General features: G+C 42.4%; 1 protein-coding gene across 2 annotated transcripts in view; it reads right to left on the bottom strand.

Moving 5' to 3' along the window:
- Positions 1-19,225, bottom strand: part of plxnd1 (plexin D1) — an 89,725-nt gene that overhangs the window by 27,825 nt on the left and 42,675 nt on the right. For both annotated transcript variants that reach the window (XM_077513183.1, XM_077513184.1), the window contains exons 13-18: positions 14,007-14,152; positions 7,748-7,853; positions 4,706-4,845; positions 4,294-4,470; positions 4,139-4,223; positions 3,724-4,020 (exon numbers count right to left, since the gene is read on the bottom strand). In XM_077513183.1, coding sequence (XP_077369309.1) covers positions 3,724-4,020; positions 4,139-4,223; positions 4,294-4,470; positions 4,706-4,845; positions 7,748-7,853; positions 14,007-14,152 — 951 coding nt within the window. The remainder of the gene's footprint in view (positions 1-3,723; positions 4,021-4,138; positions 4,224-4,293; positions 4,471-4,705; positions 4,846-7,747; positions 7,854-14,006; positions 14,153-19,225) is intronic.

The following is a 19,225-nucleotide window of genomic DNA, read 5'->3' as shown; positions in this document are numbered from 1 at the left end:
AAACACAAACAGAGCAAATAAATCCAGAACAGGAAGCATATGACCACTGATTGAAAGATGATGCGTTGATAATATAATTTATTATGATTTTTTTCCTTCACATAGATTTGCATGAACAGACTGCGGAAGGCTTCTGTTCCTCAGTCATTCTTCAGTTTCCGTGTGTCCACAGTGCTCAATGCAAAACCGCGGATATATATATGTCATCGTCTTACGTTAAATGAGCCGATCAGGAAGAGAAAATACAAGTAAACGTCACAAATTGTTTTTCCCCCGCGGCCAAGTGGCAAATGTGGAGCTTTGATTGTGTTATTGTTTGTGTTTGGAGGATCCTCTTCTCATTCCACATTTCGCAGCAATCAACTTGGCGAGCATAACAAGGGAAGAAAGTGAGAGCCAATTTGGATGCAAGGGCCATACACCCCCCCACCACCAAAAAAAAAAAAAAAAAGTGAGGAAGTGTATGTGTGTTTATCACGAATGTGCTTCCTTGCTTTGATTGCACCCTCAAGGCCTCGCCTGTCGCCAGTGCAGGATGCCACCTCCCAGGTCTCTGTCAACAAACGCTTCCCAACACACGCACACATGCCCACACGAAAAATATCACGCGATGATGAAAAAAATATGTTGCAGCATCTTGTAAAATGTGCACAAGCAACACGAGCAACCGACGCTTGGTCCCAAAAAGACAAACCCAAGGCAAAGCCAGCCACATTTCAGCTCAACTCCTTATTTTCAACACTGCTTGTCAACCCCGCTCCTAATAAACAAAGACTGTCTTTCCTTCTTTTCAGCTTCTTTTCTGCCTTCGGGTCAAGCACAAGTCTGAAAATAAAACAGGAAACAAGACAAGTCATTGACGCACACGCTGGCTGGCTAACACGAAGGGAAAGCAGCACGCCGGCCGGCCCAGCGTGGGCCTCACGCGCCGCCATTAGCACGTCGTGTCACGCGGCGTCACACGGTGTTGAAGCAGGAAGCCCTCTGGCCGGCCGGATGGATCGATGGATCTGTGCCGACAGGTGCTTGGCAGCGCAGGTACACGGGTGCCCATCCCCCACCCAGCGCCCGTCTCCCAGGATGCATTTTGACGGCGACGCGTTTGCCTGCAGTGGAAGCGGTTCGCTTTACTGCTGAGCTTCCAAACACAAACAAGCCACTCGCTCACTTTCTCTGCTGCAACTTCACTCACTTCTAAAAAAAAAGTTTTTCTCAAACTTTTGGCACTGTGTTCAAATAGTCATATAGAGATTGAATAAAACCTGTTTGCAAATAAATGTTGAAAAACAAAACAACAAATGCTTTGAACTTCAAGTTAAATACAGTTTATCGTGGGTGTTACGTTCCAAAAACTACCAGCGATAATGGATTCCGCGTTCATGTTTTTTGTTTTTTTAATTCCCGTTAATTATATATATTTTTTTCATTTTTTAAATAGGTTTTTTTTTGTTTTGGTATGATTTTTACTTTATTATAAATGCTTTTTCATTCATCATATATGTTTTTTTCATCTACATAATTTTTTTCCCATTTTTTTTAAATGTACATATTACAGTACTATATATATATATATATATATATATTAGGGGTGTTAAAAAAATCGATTCGGCGATATATCGCGATACTACATCGCGCGATTCTCGAATCGATTCAATTAAAAAAAAATCGATTTTTTTTTTTTTTTTTTTTTTTTTTTTTTTAAAGAGCTCAGAATTGTTCATTCGGTAGTCTTACCGATTCAACGTCTTATCATCATTGCCTTTTCTTTTGTGTGTGTGTGTGTGTGTGTGTGAATCCATTTTTAAACTTCCATTTTTAATGGAAAAATATTCAACAAAACGTCTGACTTCGGGTTAGGATTCACACCTTGAGCATGCAAGAATGTTATATGAACGGAACATTAAGCCTTAATATTTTATTTTAATGCTGTTCAAACATGAAACAGATTACAACCTCTATAAGACTGAAATTTCAGATAAATAAATAATACATGTTCATATAAATCTTACACTCTACAAGCTTACTGATTAGTATTTTCTAAATTTGAATGAAAAAAAATCGCAACAATCGACTTATAAATTCGTATCGGGATTAATCGGTATCGAATCGAATCGTGACCTGCGAATCGTGATACGAATCGAATCGTCAGGTACTAGGCAATTCACACCCCTAATATATATATATATATATATATATATATATATATATATATATATATATATATATATATATATATATATATATATATATATATATATATATATTTAGTTTTGGTATGATTTTTAGATTATTATGAATGCTTTTTCATTCTTCATTTGTTTGTTTTTTTCATTTACAATCATTTTTTTCCATGAAAAGTATGTATTTTTTAAATTGTACTTGCTTTGCAATGACCCCCCGCGACCCTTGTGAGGATTAAGCGGTCAAGAAAATGGATGGATGGATGGATGTTATGCAATGTCGTGGAGCGACAGGACAGACACCATTGGAAAGGTCTCGTCGAAACGAATCAGCGGTTGCCCATATGTCCACGGTCAGACGTAGGGTTCGAGAGATAGGGAGGTGCAAAGACCAAAATAAATAAACAAACCCCAAAACATGTTAAAAAAAAAAAAAGAAAAATAAAAGCATGCTGTAAAAAATCCGTGAGACAGCAAGGCTGCGAAAGATGAACCCGCAATAAACGAGGAAACACTGTACAGTACAGCTGAACTGAAGTTAGGATCGGGATTCTCAATCTTTTTGAATACGTGTGTTGTGAAGGATGCGCACGAGCACTTTTGCAGACTAACACAAAATACTGACAGATTGCAATTTGCAGCATCGGGTCAAAACTTGCGGCAAAAGTGCGGCTTGTGCAGCACAGGGCTGACGGGCATTCATCAGACAAAGCAGAGAAGATGAGAAGACCGAGGTTACTATTTGACACGTTTGAAAGTAGCCGAGTACTCGCTGTGCTGTGCTCGCTCTCACTCTCTCGCCAGACGTACAAAATGTGCGAAAGTGTGCGAAACAAACGGCAAAACAAAACGTACTCACAATGAAATGATGGCTTTGAAACCATTTTAAAATATATTTCTTATTATGATATTCTCCTATGCTTTTAGCTCCACACTTCTCATTGTTAAATCCTAAAAGTGTTTGCAAATGTGGATGTGAACAGTGGGAAGCACTTGTCTTGCGTCTACATTCATAATGAGACTTCAGAGAGGTAAGAAAAGCGCAGACTTGAAATGTGTATTTTGTCCCACCTCCTCCCTGATCACATGGAGAGAAAGTGTGGCCCGAAGGCCATAAAACACCTCCAAAATACTCACTTTTCTGGAGACCCCAAAATGGAACCTTTTTTCAACCAATCACATTGATTGCATCATCAATTGGGTTCATATTTGAGATGTTTTATTGTTTTAAATGTGTAGATATATTTAGTTTACATCTTTCATGAAATGTCTTTTATAGTTTTGTATGACTTGAATGTTTGGCACTTAAAGATTCTATTCTATTCTAAAGCGCGCAAGCCATTTGCACTTTAGATTAGTCAGTAATTTGTCAAAATAACACACATACATCTAAACTGAGCAATATTATCACTTTGTAAAAAAAACCTGAAACTGACCTTTTCACGCTCACATTTTCCAAAATGCTGCGTTAGGCTTGTGTCTTTATGAATCCTCCCGAATATGTTTTGGATGACGTGTTTATGTTTGCAGTCACGTGACTCACGTTGATGATGAGAGTCAGCTGCTCTCCTGGGTGATGTTTAATCAACTTCTCCTTGTTGGCCGTGAAGAACTGAGGGTCCTCGACGTATTCCAGCAGGAAGTGACCTTCGTGCAGCTCCTCTTCATCCTCCTCCTCTTCCTCTTCCTCCTCTTCCTCCGCCTCCTCAGTATCGGAGAGGGAGGGGCGGTCACCCGTGTAGAGGACTCCATTCAGGTAGAACTGCACCGAAGTGGGCTGGGATTGAGTGGAGGGCGGCGACGGACATGTGATCAAGGTGGACGTAACAACTGCGCACAGCTGGAAAAAAAACACACCAGCAGAACAGGAAGTGACGTGTGCGTAGAGTAAACACCGCTTGTTGCAGGGTGGATACAACCCCGCCCCACAAAAAGTGAAATCTGTGATGATGACTCACAGTGTGCCCAATTCCAGGCACTTGCATGGCGGCACTTTGCACCAAGTCGAATCCGTGGCCCACCACTGTGATGGTCCTGCCACCACTGCAACACACGCACGGACGTCGGACTCAGCTAAAAAGTCACCGGGAGCGTCATATGTCGTCTGACCCACCTGAGGAAGCTCTTATCGGGCTTGATGAAGCTGATGGTGGGGTTCTTCTCGTACGTGTACGTGGCGCTCAGTCGCTCAGTCTGGCACGTGCCGTCTTCAAAGTGGACACACACTCGCACGGACTCGCTGCTCGCCTGCAGGGCAGGCATGGTGCACTCAATGGTGTCATCTGTTTGCCTAAAAGACCGGAAACGGACTTCAATAAAGCGCCTTAATCCAGTCTTGGAAATGTTTCCATTCCCAAAATGTGTTCCCTCTTTCTGGTTCTTGGAATACAAAGGCTTTTAGTTATTAGCGGAGTCGTAACAAATCCTGAATCCATCAAGCGGGAAGACAAATGTGAGTGCAGGATCATTTATGAACGGCCGGGAGGACCGAAGCGTTTCTTGCCGACGGCAAAGCGGATACTCACGATGTGATGGCGCAATCCAGCGTGTTGTTGACCAGGACTCGAACTTGAGAACCGATTCCCAGGTGTTCCCCAATGATGGTCACTTTGGTTCCTCCGGCACGGGAGCCTTTCCTCGGCTCCATGGACACCATCTTTGGGATCTGAAAGCAAAGAACAAGAAGGCGTTCAGTGCCTTGCTCGAGCAGACCTCTACAGTCTCTTCAGCACTTTGGTCTGTGGGTCATCCTCTCGCTGGTCAGCGGTTGTCAACCTTGACCCCTTCCTGTCTAAGTACTTCAAACCTACTTCGAATCCTCACAGACTAAGCAGCAGGGTTATTATAGTTTTGGAATTGTCATTTAGTTATATTTTATTTGGTTTTGAGTTTTGTTTTTTAAATTTAGTTTGTTTTAGTTGAGTTTACGAAACGTATTGCATTCACTTGGAAAAAAAACCTGTTTTTCTGATAATTTTTTTGGGGAGAGCTTGTATTTATTTATGTTTTTTAATTTTCTGATTTTCTGAATATTTTTTTCTATTTTACTAAATATTTTTTTCTGTTATAAAAAAATATTCCGAAAACTGGGGGGTAGGGGATATTTTCCAGAAAAACAGGAGGAAAAATTACTTAGAAAAACAGAAAAACAAATTCAGAATAACAGGGGAAAAAATTATATACCGGTATATAAAAAAATTACTCAAAAAAAAGCATAAACATACGAAAAACAGAAGCTGGTGCTCTGTTTTTCGGAATATTTTTTTTTAGAACTCTTAACTCCAAGTGACTTGTTGCAGACTCGCTAATGGTGGACACTTTCATATACTATAATATTATAAATATATACAGTCTACCCTCGCTATAACGCGGTTCACTTTTCGCGGTCTCGTTGTATCGCGGATTTTTTTTTAAGTGCAATTTTGCATATTTTTTTTACAGTAATATACCCATTTTATAAAATTTCTGAAGTTTTGAACATTATCAACGTTTGAACAAGAGAGAAATGTGAGAACATTTGTGTGTAAATGCCTCAATGAGAAAAGTGTCTAAGTTGTGTGGTAGGGGATTTTAGAGCCTTAAAACATTTATAAGAATTGTAAAACATAAAGCTAACTACTTCGCGGATTTCATTTATTGCGGGTATTTTTTGGAACCTAACCCCAGCGGAAAACGAGGGAACACTGTAATAAAAATAGCGCCAGCTTCTGTTTTTCGGAATATTTTTTTTTCGTTTTTTTTTCTGGAATATTTTTTTCCCCGTTTTTCGGATTTTTTTTTTTTTTATGACAGAAAATAATATGCAGTTAAACAGAAAACAATATTCAGCAAAACAGAAAAAGCCCCCCCCCCAAAAAAAAACAAGTTTTTTATTCCCCAAAGTGAATGTAATACGCTTCCGTAAGTTTCAGAGTTAATTTTCATTTTAAAAAATTGCATTACTTAAACACCATGACAAAATGAAAAAGCAGGTGAGGTGAGCCATTGGAGCCAAAGGCCAACCACAAAAATTGTTGCCTAGGAGCGACGTCATCTAAAGGTGATTTTCTATTGCTTGCTGCTAGATGACTGTGTGACACACTTTCCGTTTAATGATAGAAATGAATACACTTAAATCACATTTAAAAACAACCCAAAAGGCTCATGTATTAAATTAATTACCAAAGACTAAAATGAAAGCATTTTTGTTTTTATTTTGTCAACGAAAATGTTTTTTTTAATTAGTTATTTTTGTTAGTTTTCGTTAACAGAAATAACCTTGAAAAATAGAAAACGTGCTGTCAGCTTGTTGCTAAACAGATACGAGGAGGACAAATGTGCTGGTGAAACCGCCAAAGGAAAAGCAAACTGTGTTTTTTATTGATTTGCTGAGGATTGACATCAAGTGTTGAAAGTAAAACGTGGCTAAATAACAGAATCCTTTCAACAAGAAAAGTAAACAAAACGTTTTCCAGCAACGTTCGTTTTGATCATTTTCATTTGGGTGTGTAAATGTGCTTGGCGTGCAGTCACGTTTAAGTCCTAAATCTGCTTTTGGCCAGCCTGCATCATCTTTTCCGAACGCTTAAAAAAGCAAAACATCTTTCACTGTGTGCGCTGCTTCCTGATGCTGACAAAAATGCAACTTTTCCTCCAGCTCAGGGTTTAAATAGCTCGTCTTCACACATCGACCGAGACGGCTGCTGACTGCAGCAGCGGCTCTCCGAAGGCGAATGTGAAAACGGCAGAAACCCGTCGCTGCTGTTCGCGCGTGCGTGTGAAAATGCATGTTGGCATAAGGTGCGAGGCGGCTGAAGATGAATATCCCCGTTTGCGGTCCTAAGCTTCTACCCCTCGGTGAACTTGCGCCGCGGGCAAAAGCTCTCATCCTGGCTGACAGGATCGACTTCCTCAGCGTGTCGACGGAGGAGACCTATTGTGTGTTTGGGCGGCTGTAAGGAGGCAGATGTTTCCTTCCTGAGGTCTGACCCACGAGATAGAGACAAATATCCTGTCTCCAAAACTATTTAGCCTTCCACCGCTTTCCCTTCACCAGCCTGCAGTCAGTTGGAGCGAAACATTTCAAGGGCAGCGAGGCCAAACAGCCTAACGCTCGCTCTCCTGGATTCCCTTTGTCCTTCCATATCAAGTGACGCCTGCCTGAAGATCGGGCGCTGATTTATCTGACGGGCGCGCTGGCCCCCAGGAGCCGCTCGTGTGATGGACTGCTTCAGCCTCACTGAATATTAAAAGCGCTTTGCTTGTAAATAAGATGACACAAGCGGCTTTTATGGCTCTTCCCACTCCTGCAAACTCTTCATCTAATGGGAGCCTGCATGGGCCCGAGGTCAATTAACGCAGCCGGCGGGACGTGATTTGTTTTTACTGGCAGCCGGCGCAGAATGACAACGGCGCTGTGTTGCTGCTCCCATCGACGTTTGCAGATTCCCACACCCTCGCATTCTTCAGAGCCATAAAGCGCATCTGTTAACACTCAGTTGGCTGGCTGGCGACGACACCTCCCGGTGCGTTAGCGGCAAACAAGAGAGAGGAGGAGAATGCGGAAGCCGGCGCGGCTGAAAACTCACCAAGTAGGAGAAGCTCTCCTTTGACGTCCCCGTCCCACTCTGATCCACGTCCACTTGGACCACGTCCGTCCCATCAAGCGGAGACCTCCCAGTGACACACACCAGCCTGCGCAAAAAAAAAAAAAACACAGGCTAATCTCAAGCAGAACTGGACAGCACTCAAGAATTCCGCCTATTTAATAATCGTCGTCAAAACAATGAGAGGACAATACAGGAAACGGCAGACATGATGAATCTCGCCGTATGGAGGTTATGAACTCATTCATCAAAGCGTATCACATTTGCATGTGAAATCCAATAAGCCTGACGATATTATGAGAGCTAAAGTTCACAGCACCTCGGACCAGATGTGTCGAGCCACACGGGAGGCTCGTTCGCTAGCCTGCTGGCCGTCATTAAGCCGTGTGTTTCATCATCAGGGACATCTCATATTCACGGCGTATCAAGCGCCCGGGAACAGACAGCAACAGTGTGTGTGTGTGTGGGGGGGGGGGGCCGGGGGGGGGGATGGGGGGGGCGCTCCTATTTTCACACCCTGTGGGCCAGATTTTCCAAATAGCTGCTGCTAAATTGAAATGGGAGTGGGCAGCGCAAACAAAATCAAGTTTGAAGTGATGGAATTGGAAGCAGAAGTGAACAAGACAAACAAACATATTGGAGTTCCAGAAAAGAAATGTATGACAAAAGCCATTTGGAGGACGCCAGCAAGGACATAAAAGTTCTGTTTCTTTCCATTGGACTGAAGCCTGTGCAACATTTTTTATTTTTTAAACTTCTACCCACAGATTTTTCAGGAAACACAAAAAATGAACCATTTGCATCACGAGGAGATGAATGATTTAGGCAAAAAAAAAGATTTTTTTTGCAAAGAAATGACAATGGCAATTATTTTAAGAGGGTGAGACTATATGTGATATGGCATGACTCCTTCTTGTGACTGGCAAAGAAGGCGACCTTTCAATGCTGCATCATTGATAATTGTCTTTTTTTTTTTTTTGGCATTCCAAAAGTGTCTCTACCCCCCCCCCCCCTTACCGCTCACGCTAAAGAAAGTTTAAAAACAGTTTGGCACAGCCATGTCAGGTCACACCTGCCTTTTTAATCCAATCATAATGCAACACAATGTTTTTAATATTTAAGAAACAAAAATTAAAAAACAAAAGCTGGCAGACATAGTTGGACCTAAGTTTGGTATTTTTTCCCCTTTAGACTTTCTAAACAGGTCAATTTGACCGGCAACCTAACAGGAGGGTTAAAGACTCAAGAATCCGCTACAGCAATTCATCTTGGCTTTTATGAATCACATGCACGTATTCAACCAATCTATTTGTATCTGCTCCTCCCAGAACTTGCAAAATAGACTGCGTGACAATTTTGCCCGATTTGCAGAGACGCAAGGTGAGTAGATCAGCTCCCACATCTGTTTTCCTGAGCAATCATTTAGCTTTTTCTACACACAAGAAAAAAATAGATTCATATTTAATCAGCTGCTTGGTGCTACAGCGCTTTGGAGAGTGGGAGCGCATGATTGACAGAAGAATTTACAGTACATACAGTATGCGGCGGTGCTGCGGTGCATGTGGGAGAGGTGTGACGAGACAGACGGGGGATGAGCTTGCGTGAGGTCGAGCTGCCCATGTTGATGAGAGCGCTCGTACTTGAAATACAGCGACTCTCTGGTGCCGTCTGTGGGCCCACAATTACTGGTAAATAGCGGGGATGTAATGATAGTGGCAATATCGTGATATCGCGATATTAAAACTGACACGATATTGACGCTGTCATGTCACGATATCAAAAGCAGCACATCGGCTCAAAAAAGTCAGGTTGATTTCCATTTGTGCAGTTCTAGCACCCTCTGGTGGCTAGTTTTTTAGTGCAGTTAAATTTCTTCAAGGCATGTTTTGGTCCTTCTATGTTTAAAATCCACACTAATGGTCAGATGAAGGGAAATGTAATATGCTTGTGAGCCGAGTCAATATGTGGAGGAACTCAATATGTGTGTGCATTAGCAAGTAACTGCCTCATTATTAAATGTTATTAGAAATTGTAGGTTGTTTATATGCATTGCTGTTATGTACAAAAGCACAATATTGTTTTTTGTTTTTTTTTAGTATGAGCTCATTTTCTTTTTTTTTTGTAACTGTTTCTCTTGATTAAACATACACGCATTTCAACAGACAACATATACATATATTTTTTTTTACACACAATATTCCCCCAAAAATGTAACAAATAGGTGAAAGGATTAAAATGTATTCTATAATTATATACCTAATAATTCCTCCTTTCGTTTACTCAAAAACGTATCCTTTCCACTCATTCAGGTTAGCTCACGTGTATAAGTGCTTGAGCCAGGTGCATTGCAAAGACAGTATGAGCTCATTTTCATTCAATATAGTGACCTTTTTTTTATATATATTGTCAACCTCCCCACAATATCATGATAATTATCATATCGTGACATTCGTATTGTGATTATATCGTATCGTGATATCCCTAGTAAATAGTATTCCATTAAGTGCTTTTCCACCTTACAATGCCCTCAAAGCGCTTCACATTTTGACTACTCATTCACCTACTGATAGCGAAGCATCAGCAGCAACTGGGGGTTCAGTATCTTGCTCAATGACACTTCCACACGGTCACAATGGCCTGGGATCGAACCCACAACCTCAATGTTGCGAGACAACCACTTTATTACCGCACCATGCCGCCCCCATATTCGAGCCTGGAAGAAAGGACATTAGTTCATATGCTAATCAAATCAGTTCTGTTTTTTTCCAACTCATCTGTGATTATTTCCAAGGTAACATAAAAAGGATAGAGAACGACAAACAGCCAACCCTCATTCAGGCTTGTGAAAGCAACAAAGAACAGCAAAAACAGCAAAAAGGCAGACAAATGATCCATATTTGTGCAGCTGTAAGACTTTCCGTTCTTCTCGGAGTTCCGCAATTCAGTCAGACGAGCATGAGCGAGGTCAGAGTTGCCTGATGTTGGACCCGAGAAGACGCCCTGCTGGCTTACCGCCTCAGAAAGCTTTTATGGGGTTTTGCTTTGTGATCTGGAGCGCAGTCGCCCTCAAACAGCATGTTAGGCAATCCGTCCGCCACCATCGTGCATTTTTCTCCGGACTTGGCGGTGGTTTGCACGCTCTCGGGTGCTCTTGTTTCTGCTGCGTGGACAACTTTTGTCCATTCTTTTGTTCGGCTTGCCATCTTTTTACATCTCTTTAATGTCAAGCCTCAAGTTTCTCCAACCGAAATCATGGAAATGAAACGCTTTGTTTTGAACTCCCCCCCAAACGTGAACCTAAGAAGCATGAGAAAGAAAACACGCACATAAATCATTCGTCAGATTTGCTGACTGAAGCCAACCTGCGTCGACAGCCTTCAGTTGTTGCACGTACGAATTACAAGAGCGTCATTTCACACGCGTGTAATGATCTCCTATTCAAATTAGACGGCCAGTCGCGGGCCGCTGCATCCTTTCATGTCGTGACACAAACATGATGAAGCACATGCAAGCCTGCGCAAGTTTTCCGGGCTAAAACTCGACGACGAAAGGATCGAATGAAGCTGATCTGTTTCTTAGAAAAACACAACAATCAGCTTGAAGAAGCTCTCTGAGCAAATGTTAGACGCAACATGCTGTTTGTGTGCACGTGCATGCTGAGCGTTTTGATTATGTCTGACAATGTGAGTCAAAGGACACGCACACTCCAAAGAGAGGCGGGTGGGCGGGATTGAACCCTGAGCCGCATTCCTGCGGCAGCCCACTGCTGACATTTTGAGGGGGCCAGTTGAGAAGACGTCTCTGACCTCCACGAGTGGATGGCGAGGCTCATCAACAGTCAGGTGTGCGTGTGCGTCTGGTTGATGGCGCCATTGACAAACAGCACAGCGTGAGGCCCCTCAAAGACGGAAAGCAATCACATGTTGACAGCTTGCAAGTGTGTGTGCTTCGTTTTAGCACTCACTTGTGAACGCTCACCTCGTCAGGCCTGAAACTCACCATTTCCAATTCGAGACTTTACGTTGCCATTCCATTCAATATTGATTTAAATGCTTTGATATCAATTAGCCCAAAGGAGGACACTGATGATAATTTTTTATGTGCACAAATCTTTATTTAAAATTAAAGTAATTATTTCTTCTTTTTTTTTGTAGTTTTTTCTCCTTTATTTCTAAATAGTTCACGAGACCACATAAATCTTTATTTAAAAGTAAATGATTTATTTATTTATTTTTTTAGATTTTCTTTTTTATTTCTAAATAGTTCAAGAGACCACATAAATCTTTATTTAAAATTAAAGTAATTATTTATTTTTTTTAGTTTTTCTTTTTTATTTCTATAATATATTTATATATATTTATATAATAGTTCATGAGACCACATTAAAAAAATAAATAAAATCACACTATGATGGCACAGCATTCGATTTACAATTTGATACAATTTTCATACTCTGGTCTGACATTACTTATGTCAGACCAGAGTATGAAAATTGTATATGTGAGTATGTGTATGTGATTTAGATAGGTATTATGGTATATGTCTAGGAAATTCATGTATATATGTTATTGGCAAATGCACGCATGTCTAAGTGCACTTGTATATATAACCAGGCTTATACATTTTATAAAAAAAAAAAAATAGTAAACTAGTATTGTATTAATAATTAAATAAGTTTAAATATACAAAGTAAAAGGGATAGGACTAGATAAGTTTTTAACTTCTTCCTGCTCCCTTTTGAACATGTAAACTGTGATTGATTGATGATTTTATTGGGGTTTTCTCTTCTTTTCTTTTTCATTTCTGTTGTTCTGCTGTTTGCTTGTTTATATGTTCAATAAATCAAATCAAATTTAAAGTGTGTTTTTTTTGTTTTTTTTCCAAATCAGAAATGCTTTGCGCTGGTTAAGGGGTACTTGGCTTAAAAAATATTCACCGGGGTACATCACTGAAAAGAGGTTGAGAACCACTGATGTAAACAATCCCAACAAGGACGTCACTGCAGCACCAAAATCTGAAAAACTTGCTTCTGATACGCGGCTCCAAAAAATATTGACTTGGCCACGTCATTTCACGCTTGACAGGTAAGAATGAACGTAAAGACATGAAATGAATGCGCATGATGACACGGGATCACATCCAATTACATCAAGCAGCCGGCGAGCGCGATGTGCTGACCACATCGGACATGTTGTGATTTGTGGAGGATATACATTGCTGTCATCACAAAGTGCCAATGCAAAACAAGATGAGCTCATTGCTGCCTGTTGCGCAAGCAGGTCGGGGGTGGGGGGGGCTGACAGAGTGACAGCTTTGAGTCGCGGGTCACGGCCACACCCGCTCTGAATGCAATGACGGGCTTCAGCGGAGCGCGACCAGATAAACGTTTCCATTTGAGCTGCTCCGGGAAGTTTCAATGGATTTGCAAAAAAAGTTGCTGACTTCCATCCGGCTCTGTTGTGACGGCCGGCCCTGCTGTCGCTATGGTTACGTTGCGATAATCCCCTCGGCTACGGAGTCATTTCAAGTGAGAAATGTGCCGCATACAAATAGTTGTGAGCGGTTGATAACAAATAAATATGCTTAAATTGCATTCACTGGACGTAAGATTAGGTACACGTGACCCGCCGGCTGACTATTAACTACCTGTGGCTGAGACTTTTTTTTTTTTCCCCTCATTCATTTAATGCAGTTCTCATTCGCTCTTGGTTCACCACGGCGGCTTCTTCTGTGAGCTGAAATGAATGAAGCCAGTCCCGTCGACTGCCATGTCAGACCTCAGCCTTCTCTCGTCTCCTTTTTGCTTTCCAGGTGACGTTGATTGCTCAGAGCTGACATGTCAACATTTTCAGACTTCTCAGCCACTCTCGCATCACTGCCTGCCCGAGAAGCCTGACCACTAACCTGCCAGATAGCAGGATGGGTTACTGTGACAGCAAGCTATTGTAAATATCATCTTGTGCGCATTTAAACAGTTTTGGAAATAGATAGATACATAGATCAGATGCGTTCACGTGCAAATTTGTTATGCCAGTTTTGTTTATTCACAACAGAAGCCATCTCAAGGCCCTTGACCTATTGAGCAGGTCAAGAAGCACCACAAAAACGTGCTGAAGCTTACAAGAAACCCAAACCCAACACTCTCTCCAAGTTTGAAACCTCACAATGACAACAATTGTTCCCGTAATGACAGCAACAACGACCAAAACACCGCCAGTGACCCGCTTTACGTGATACTTACTCAACAGAGACGGTGTAGAGCTCAGGCAGGAGTTGACATGCTACTTCTCCAATGGACACTTTGACTGCCTCAGCACTGCGGCCCAAGTTCTTGCCCTGCACCGTCAGGCGGGTCCCTCCGTCCACTGGACCCCTCAGTGGGAAGATCTGAAAGAGGGAGATTAAATGACAAATGAGATTACAAACGAGGTTGGAAGGAGTGTGATGCTGACCAAGTTTCTGGTCTAAAGTGTTGAGAACAGGGGTTCGTTGAAAGGGTCAACCATCTATGGCAGGGATGGGCAACTGGTGGACCACACTGACTGGCCACTTAAAGGGATACTTCACTTAGTTAGCCCATTATAGCAATAAAAAGTTAATATGTTGTCTATAATTAATGTGATACTTTCATTATTTTTCATGTACAAATAGAACCTTTAAAAACACATTTTGCAACTTGCTGTCGACTGGAAATGACATCACAAAGGCTCAGGTAACCAATCACAGCTCACCTGTTTTCTAGGTTTGGTCATGTGACATTCACAAGCTGAGCTGTGATTGGTTACCTGAGCCCTTGTGATGTCATTTTCAGTCAACAGCAAGTTTCAAAATGTGTTTGTAAAGGTACTAATTGTACATGAAAAATAATGAAAATATTAAATTTATTATAGGCAAAACATTAATGTTTGACTGCCAAAAATGGCTAAATAAGTAAAGTATCCCTTTAATTAAAACAAACCAAAAAAAGTATTTAAAAAAAAAAACTGCTGAAATTTTTTTCAAACCACATCAAAACACTGATAAACATTTATTTTTCATAAACAGTGGGGGGGAAATACTGGGGGGGGGGGGCATAATATGCAAATTTATGAGTGCAAGAGATACTTTACTTATTTAGCCATTTTTGGCAGTCAAACATTAATATTTTGCCTATAATAAATTTGACATTTTAATTATTTTTATGTACAATTAGTACCTTTAAAAACACATTTTACAACTTGCTGTCGACTGAAAATGACATCACAAGGGCTCAAGTAACCAATCACAGCTCAGCTTGTGAATGTCACTTGACCAAGCCTAGAAAACAGGTGAGCTGTGATTGGTTATCTGAGCCCTTGTGATGTCATTTTCAGTCGACAGCAAGTTGCAAAATGTGTTTTTAAAGGTACTAATTGTACATGAAAAATAATCAAAGTATCAAATTAATTATAGACAAAAATTAACTTTGCATTGCTATAATGGGCTAAATAAGTGAAGTACCACTTTAAGTTGTAATATCACCCACCATTCACCATAGATGGCAAGTCGCTTAATTTGTATTCGTGTCACTGAACAGAAGACTCCCTTTTTTAATAAATTCTTTTCTAGCAAATAATCAAATTCACAACTAACGCACACAAACAGCTCTTCAGCCATTTCCCCCCACCCCCCATACACACACCCAATCACAGAGCACTTCATCACGATTTAGAATTACATACATGACGACATGATATGGAATTTGGAATTTGCATCGTCCTGACCTGGTAAAGCTTTCCTTAAAGATCATTTAAGAAGTCTATTAAAAACATATTGCTGAATGAAAAACCTAATGTTGTACTTGCTGAATCATTGTTTCTGCATTTGTTTCCTATCTTATGTTTGTTAGCTTTGACTGCTTATGTTTGTTTGCTCTGACTGCTCTTAAAAACTTAAAAACTAGTCAAGCCCCTTGAGGGTTTTTTGGGAGTTTCTTTGGCATGAGTCATTTTTTTCTTTTCTTTTCTTTTCACACACACACAAAAAAAGAAAAGATGGGTTAGGATAGGGGTGCTTTTATACACGCATTGAGAAATGTATTATGAAACATGAAATATGATCAGAGCACATATTTTACACATATGTACGTATTTTGTCCATGTGTAAAATAGCATTTTTGTCATCCATCTGGTTCGGAAGTGCATATAGCCATGCGGCCTCCTCAGTAGCACTCATGACAAATTGTGACCCCCCCCCTCTAGCATTTAAGATGCCCATCCCTAATTTAGGTATACACGCACACGCACGCATGCACACATGCATCCAAAGGCGGCTCTTAACCGTGTGAGCCTTTTCATCCTGGACTCCTCTCCAGAACATGCAAATAAAGAGCAGCTTTAAGAGCCCCCTTCAGCTCCCACAAGAGACAGGCAGCGAGGGCGAGAGAGGCGAGCGGTGGAGAGCGCGGCAGAGAGGGCGCGTGAGTGCAAAGGCAATTTGGGGAACGCAGCGTGGAGAGCGCCGTGACCGCTGACGGTGGTGAGTGCGCCGAGTCTCGACGTGGGGGAATTAATGGCAGCCATTCTTCCCTTTCATGTCTGCGTGCGTCCGCCATGTTGCCGTTTCTGCTCTTGTTCACACTCTCACGCGTCATTCGAGCCCTCGCCTTCACCTTCCTTCACAGCGAAAGGAGAGGACGTCTCACTAAAAGATAACATCGCAGACTCACAACGGGGGAGAAATCCGTGATCTTGCCAATGTTATGTTTTTTGTTGTTGTTTTCTTTTATGCCCCCTGGCTGAGTTGCGGTCAGCGTGACACCTCCGCGTTATTAGCTTGGCAACCGAGAACAAAAACAGCTTTTGTGTCGGTGAGAGGGCAAGATACGCTTGGGCATCCTGATGATCTGACGCCTCCATGAGTGTTTCGACAAGCTTAAGTCGTTGACTGAGGGTCTTGTCTTTTACTGCGGTGCCAAAACACAACCACACGTTTTTATTATGACAGCCACTACAAGACAGGAAATGATCGCAGTGTTTTTGTGGTTACATTACAGCAAGCATGCGTGTGAGGCCACCCGGCTGTTACCTTCGCCACATCATCGTACACAAAAAAACCACAAAGCCGCATTCCTTCGTACACATGTGACACCCACGCCGCACATTAAGATGAAACACAACATGGGACTCCGGGGCAAGTCGGCCCCCTAAAGAGCGCCGCAGAAAGTACATACAGTCGTTTATTATCACGGCTACGTGCGTCTGTGCGGCAGCGCGCAGACGTCAACGTCAGCTGGCGAGCTCTTAATTTGCACCTCTTACACCTCTTGTGAGGTTTGATTTACAGCTCAGCCTTCAGCAGGCCTCCGCGGAGATCACACGCTGGAAATGTGTCTCCGCACGCTTCCCCCCCACCACCACCACGCTCACAATGAAGACTGCATTGTTTTCTTTGCATTGTGACGCATTGTTCACGCGGCTAGAAGCTTGATAGCATTTTCTTTGTAGAGATTGTTGAAGCCTTCTTGTGCACTTCCGCCTTGCAAATCAAAGAGGACAAAAACAGGAAAGCATTCCGACTCAACGGGACGCGTCGATTCTCCACCCTCACTCGCTAGACGGATTCCAGTTGAATGTCACACATAAACTATCTTTGGCGCGTCCTGTCTTGGATGCCGATGCAAAATTGTCTAACGCCCAATTCACACCGACTACGGAACGGACGCGGAGCATTTTCCGTACGGCATCCGCACGGACTGCAATTCACAACGCTTGTGTTGCGTGATCTGTCCGTGTACAGAAATCTGCACCCGCCAGACCACAAGATCACGAGTCTTCACGCTGGAGAGTTGAGTTCACACCATAACAACCGTGTATATAGAGTCCTATTTGTAAACATTAGCCACGCTTGCCTGTTGTCACACCCATATGCTTTTCGGACATTATTTCTGTGACTTCTACCATGGCTAAGTACGTTTTGTGTTTCAATAGTAATTTAATTTAATTTATTCTGAACTCATTTTTTGTCTTAAATGTCCGATTCATGTCATGCTATGTAGTTAGCTAGCTTCCCTCCCCAAAAAACGAGTTGGCAAACTGTTTTATTTTGAAATATACTGGATTTACCTTGATGCAAGACGCCCAACTTCCTGTTTCTTCAGCTTCATGAAAATCTGCACGCGGTTTCCAGAAAAAAATAGAACTCTTCGGAAACCTTCCGCATCGCGGCATCTGTTCCGCACCGCACTGCAGCTGGTGTGAATTGACAAGCCGACTTGAATGCTTTCTATTCTATTCTATTCTATTCTCTTCAATGCGCCATGAAGTTGGTTTGCCAATTGCCAATGAACACCACAGAAGAAGATCATCAAGCAAGGACAATACGTAACATTAGGTAGTCATATTTTTCATGTTCGGGTTATGCGTCCATGAAAATGTTATGACTGTGTGGTTTTATACAGGACAATACTAATACTATCATTAGAAATGTTTTTGTTTTGTTTTTTTAAATTGCATTAGCATTCATTTCAATGAGGAGAGCTGATTAGGGGAACAAGTGTTTTGAGATACAAGTGCAGCCATGCACTTGTATCTTGTAGCCATGCACATGAACATCCGACCAAAATAAAGTAACAAATGAAGAAACGTGCACGGTAGTCGAGTGGTTAGCACGTCCGCTTCCCAGTTCTGAGGTCTCCGGTTCGAGTCCAGGCTCGGACCTTCCTGGGTGGAGTTTGCATGTTCTCCCCGTGCCCGCGTGGGTCTTCTCCGGGTACTCCGGTCTCCTCCGACATTCCAAAGACATGCATGGCAGGTTAATTGGGCGCTCCGAATTGTCCCTAGGTGTGCGTGTGAGTGTGGATGGTTGTTCGTCTCTGTGTGCCCTGCGATTGGTTGGCAACCAGTCCAGGGTGTCCCCCGCCTACTGCCCAGAGCCAGCTGAGATAGGCGCCAGCAGCCCCCGCGACCCTTGTGAGGAATAAGCGGTCAAGAAAATGGATGGATGGATGAAGAAACGTGTTGAAGCAAAGCGAATCCCATCTTTGCTAATGTCGACAACTGCAATGTGTGTGAAAGGCGTCTGCCAACGCGTTGCATCACGCGCCCCGCTGAGCCACAGCGCCGCTATCCTTCCACTCTTCAGTCCGTGTGTGTAAGTGGAGAAAGAGAAAGAGCCTTGCAACAACGGTCTGCCCACGCCGGAGGAGTAAGCGAGCTAACTTGGGTCGCAGAAGACGTGCACTTAAGTTAGTGTGGCATCATCCTGTTAGTCACACTACGCTGACAGCTAAAGGATGAGGGACGCTTACAAACGCTTCCACATGCTCTCTTGCTACAACAGACTGTCGACCCGTGTGTGCGTCTGTTCGACACGCTGATTCTCCTGGGCCACACTGGCTTTTATCTACAGGAAGTTGAGCCCGATTGGGTCTCATGTGAGCCGTGCTACCCTGATGGCCCGCTGGGGCTGTGCCGCGAGAGTGTACGGTAATTTCATAAAACA

Source organism: Festucalex cinctus, chromosome 2 (assembly GCF_051991245.1).
Source record: "Festucalex cinctus isolate MCC-2025b chromosome 2, RoL_Fcin_1.0, whole genome shotgun sequence".
Taxonomy (NCBI): domain Eukaryota; kingdom Metazoa; phylum Chordata; class Actinopteri; order Syngnathiformes; family Syngnathidae; genus Festucalex; species Festucalex cinctus.
Note: the sequence above shows the minus strand (reverse complement) of the source record. Positions and strands in the feature narration are given on the sequence as shown.